Genomic DNA, 4,529 nt, shown 5'->3' with positions numbered 1-4,529 from the left:
TACGAGCATCGCACAAGCAATGTTAATCTACATTGTAATGGGCAAATATGATCAGCAAACCAAAAACAAATGCAACGAGTCACTTGATTATAACTCGCTTCCGACTTGGCCGCAATGCACTAAAGTCTTGGAAAGGCATTGCCAGTTTTTGCACTCATCTGAGTCGTCGTCGCAACGCAAACCCGAAGCTGGCAAGCAAACTCGCTTAAATATTCGTAACCAAAGTTCCTCATTTGCTATCACTAATCCCACGTGTGTTCTTTGTTCCAGCTCCAACCATAAAGTTGTCGGTTGCTCACAATTCAAGGATATGAATACAAATCAACGCTTTGACCTCATCAAGAGGTATGACCTGTGTATAAATTGCTTAGGCAACGGGCATAAAATGGCTCAATGCCCTTAGAAGAACCGCTGTCGCACTTGCAATCGAGCACACCATACGCTGCTGCATCATGAGAATGCATCCCAGACTGTTCAGATAACACAATCAACTGTATCTGCATCCCAGCCATCTGGATCTAATCGATCGACTTGGCAAACGTGTTCACAGCAATCAGCAGCAACCCACTCGCACATGGGAGCATCAGAAGAGGGTCAAGTTATTCTGGCAACGGCTTTGGTGCTAGTCAAGGATGTTACAGGTGCATACAAGTTGGGAAGAGCCCTACTAGATTCATGCTCGCAACTCAACTTCATCACCGGTGACTTCGCGCAAAAACTTCGTCTTCGTCGTGAGAAACACAATGTGGGAGTCCGCAGTATTGGTGAATCGTTAACCAATCTAAAGTCACGTACGACTACGACTATCAAATCGGGCACTTCAGCATTTCAACTGTCGCTACAGTTTGGAATCACTTCGCACATAGCATACCAGCCAGACACCGAGATCGACACGTCCGATTGGAACTTGCCAGCTAATACAAAACTTGCAGACGAAACGTTTTTCAAGCCCCGGCGCATCGACTTGTTGTTAGGCACAGAAGCATTTTTTGACGCCCTTGCTGTTGGTCAAATTCGACTGGGTTCTAACCTAGCTACACTCCAGAAGACGTTGTTCGGTTGGGTTGTCTCTGGTAGGCTTCGTAATGAGCGTAATGTGACGGCATCATCTTGCCTGTAGTCAAATGAAAGCTCCATCGACGAGAACTTGCAACGCCTATGGAAACTAGAAGCCATCAGTACGCCAACCAAATCGATTCAGCCGGAACATCGCATGTGCGAAGAGATTTTCATGAAAACTGTTCGTCAAGATAACACTGGACGCATAATAGTAAGTATGCCTTTTAAAGATGACCCCATTTGTCTCGGAGACTCCTTCGATGTTGCTCGCCGGCGATTCCTCGCGCTTGAGAGACGCCTTCTACGTTCGCCCGAAATTCGTCCGCAGTACATTGCCTTTATGGAAGAGTACGAAGGTCTTGGCCACATGTCAGAAGTAGCACAACCCAACTTAAAGGAGCCACACTACTACATACCACATCATTGCGTGCTAAAACCTAGCAGTACCTCAACGAAATTTCGAGTTGTGTTTGACGCCTCGTGTCGCACCTCATCGCAAACCTCATTAAACGACCTATTACTGGTAGGCCCAACAATCCAACAAGATTTATACATGCTACTACTGCGTTTTCGTTTGTATCGTTACGCCATCACCGCAGACGTGGCTAAAATGTACAGGCAAGTACTTGTAGATAATAACTTTCGACAATTCCAATGCGTACTTTGGCGAGCTTCCCCAGATTCAGATATCCGCACGTACCAGCTGAACACGGTCACATATGGCACAGCCTCGGCTCCATTTCTCGCAGTACGCAGCCTCCACTATCTGCCGGACCAACACATGGCAGAGCTTCCGATCGGCGCTTCAGCAATAAAATCATCTTTCTATGTCGACGATATGTTATGCGGTGCCGAAGATGTGAATGAGCTATATACCCTCAAGCATCAAGTTGTCGAAGTACTCCGTCGCGGGCAATTTCCACTATCGAAATGGCACTCAAATCACCCCGACTTTATGGAAGGTCAAGCCACAAAGGAGCTCAGTATCACTGACGATTACGTGACCAGCGCATTAGGAATAACATGGCACCAACGAAGTGACGTCCTATCCTTCGCGTTCAATCATAAACAAGAACCTACTTCAGTCACAAAGCGGACAATATTATCTACCGCATCATCCCTGTTTGACCCGCTTGGCATGTTATCACCACTGGTTATCACAGCCAAGATAATACTGTAAGAGCTTTGGCTATTGAAGCTCGACTGGGACGAGTCCGTTCCCCAACATCTGCAGCAAGCTTGGACAAACTGCCTGATATCTTTAAATGCGATCTCATCACTCACGGTACCTCGTTATTGCTTACAGCTCAACGCTCGCAACATTCAACTACATGGGTTTTGCGACGCATCGATTCGGGCTTATGGTTGCTCGGTATATGTACGCACTGAAGACTTACGCGGTCACGTTGTAGTTCAGTTGTTGACGTCGAAGTCGAGAGTCGCCCCAGTAAAAAAGCAGTCGCTCCCTAAACTCGAACTTTGTGGTGCGCATCTTCTGGCTTGCCTTTACGCCAAAGTAAAGGATATCTTTGCTAACAAACCCATTAACAGTTACTTTTGGACTGATTCCCAATTGGTGCTGTATTGGCTGAAACAGCATTCAATTACGCTGTCAACTTTTGTGGGAAATAGAGTATCCGACATACAGGAGTTGACCGGTGGTGGACAATGGAGACACGTTCCAACGCGCGATAATCCTGCAGACCTTGTATCTCGAGGTTGCTCTACTGCGGATCTCAAATCATCAAGTTGGTTTTCCGGTCCAGCCTTCCTACTTCAGGATCAGTCCAAATGGCCAAACAACAAGGCTCTAGCTGATCTGGATGCGAACATTATCAATGCAGAAAAACGCAAAACGGCTTTCACAGTAATTAAGGAAACTAATCATATTCTTGACGTCATTAATGGCATTAGTTCTTATCCTCATTGCTTACGTCTCGTCGCCTGGCTATTTCGGTTCTCCGACTCGTGCAGGAAGCAGTCAACATTCACTACAGCTTCACCATCGCCTGAAGAATTGCGACGCGCGTCGCATTGCATAGTATGGAACGTACAACAGCAGCACTTTTCTGTCGACTTTCAGCTACTAAAGAAAAAGCAAACTTTAAAAAGTACTTTGAAATTTGTCACTCCATTTATAGACGATTCGACCGGCTTTGAGCTCATCAAGGTTGGTGGTCGCCTTGACTACTCCGACCTACCAGACAGTCAAAAGCATCCGATTCTTCTACCCAGCAATTCACAATTTGTTTCATCGTATGTACGTCATCTTCATCTTCGGAATTATCATGCAGGCCCCAAAGCTTTAGTCGCTTTAATCCGTCTTGAATATTGGATAATCAACGCCAGAGACGTGGCTCGTCGCGTCGTTCGGTCGTGTGTGCATTGCGTCCGATACAAGCCTACACTGCAGCAGCAAGTCATGGGACCGCTACCAAAAGAGCGTGTCCAACCAGCACGACCATTTCAACGCTGTGGAGTGGATTTTTTCGGACCAATAAATACTTACTTACGAATCCGAGGAAAGTTGCCTACCAAATCATACTTGGCTGTTTTCGTTTGTCTTGTCACGAAAGCGGTCCACATCGAGGTGGTCTCGGATCTGTCTACGAAGGCGTTCCTGAACGCTCTCCAATGGATGGGTGGTCGGCGAAAAATGCCATGTGACATTTTTTGTGACAATGCCACGAATTTTGAAGGTGCATCCAACCATCTACAAGACCTCAAGCAATTTCTCTTTAACGATGAGATCCAAAATGAAATCAAAAAATTGTGTTCCTCCGAATTCATTAATTTCCATTTTATTCCCCCCAGGGCACCCCACTTCGGCGGCCTCTGGGAGGCAGCGGTTAAAAGCGCAAAGGGACTGCTATATCGCACATTGGCTCATACAAGGTTAACCTTTGAAGAACTAAGCACCGTCGCCGTGGAGATAGAAGCCATACTAAACTCGCGCCCACTCTCCCAGCTGTCATCAGATCCTAACGACTTCGAAGCACTCACTGCTGGGCATTTTTTGGTCGGTTCCTCGTTACGAGCTCTACCCGAGCCCTCACTGGAAGATCGCAACATATCGAACTTGGATCGGTATGATATGATCACGGCTATTAAGCAACGCTTTTGGCGGCGCTGGTCTGCGGACTACGTCAACGAATTGCGCGCACGGGTCAAATGGACGACTCCTGCACCCAACCTGACAGAAGACACATTAGTCATCATCCACGACGATAATCTGCCACCACAACGTTGGAAGCTTGGTCGAGTTGAGTCCACCGTACTTGGACGAGGTGGTCACGTTCGAGTTGTGCACCTCCGTACTGCCAATGGTACCTGCTGTCGGCCTATACATAAACTTGCTATTCTGCCAGTGTCTTGAAAGCGGATCCTTTCAACGAGGCCGGGATGTTGGATCACCCTTTAAGTATTTGATGATTACTCAAATAACTTTGAACTAATTCATCCACTCTAAA

At 46.8% G+C, this 4,529-nt stretch overlaps 2 protein-coding genes across 2 annotated transcripts in view; one reads left to right on the top strand and one right to left on the bottom strand.

Moving 5' to 3' along the window:
• Positions 1 to 574: 574 nt before the first annotated feature.
• On the top strand, positions 575 to 4,435 carry LOC118734631. The gene is made up of 5 exons (XM_036464339.1): positions 575 to 1,003; positions 1,121 to 2,059; positions 2,366 to 3,100; positions 3,201 to 3,229; positions 3,874 to 4,435. Exons 1-5 carry the CDS (start codon positions 575 to 577, stop codon positions 4,433 to 4,435), a joined length of 2,694 nt encoding a protein of 897 aa, XP_036320232.1.
• An 80-nt stretch (positions 4,436 to 4,515) lies between these two features.
• The window catches only part of LOC118734620, a 5,090-nt gene continuing 5,076 nt past the window's right edge, over positions 4,516 to 4,529 (bottom strand). Inside the window, exon 5 of the mRNA XM_036464327.1 lies at positions 4,516 to 4,524. Within this exon, the coding sequence (XP_036320220.1) occupies positions 4,516 to 4,524 (9 nt within the window). The remainder of the gene's footprint in view (positions 4,525 to 4,529) is intronic.

Source organism: Rhagoletis pomonella, unplaced genomic scaffold (assembly GCF_013731165.1).
Source record: "Rhagoletis pomonella isolate Grant_MI unplaced genomic scaffold, Rhpom_1.0 Rhpom_scaffold_00001, whole genome shotgun sequence".
Lineage (NCBI taxonomy): Eukaryota > Metazoa > Arthropoda > Insecta > Diptera > Tephritidae > Rhagoletis > Rhagoletis pomonella.
The sequence above is the reverse complement of the archived record's forward strand: the minus strand, read 5'-3'. Positions and strand labels throughout refer to the sequence as shown.

What these genes read in the sequence shown, in the direction of transcription:
- LOC118734631 (XM_036464339.1), top strand. Translation starts at nt 575, where the DNA reads ATGGGAGCATCAGAAGAGGGTCAAGTTATTCTGGCAACGGCTTTGGTG. An exon ending in TCAGTATCACTGACGATTAC is followed by an intron (nt 2,060 to 2,365) that starts GTGACCAGCGCA and finishes TATTGCTTACAG; the next exon opens with CTCAACGCTCGCAACATTCA. An exon ending in CCGGCTTTGAGCTCATCAAG is followed by an intron (nt 3,230 to 3,873) that starts GTTGGTGGTCGC and finishes TATTCCCCCCAG; the next exon opens with GGCACCCCACTTCGGCGGCC.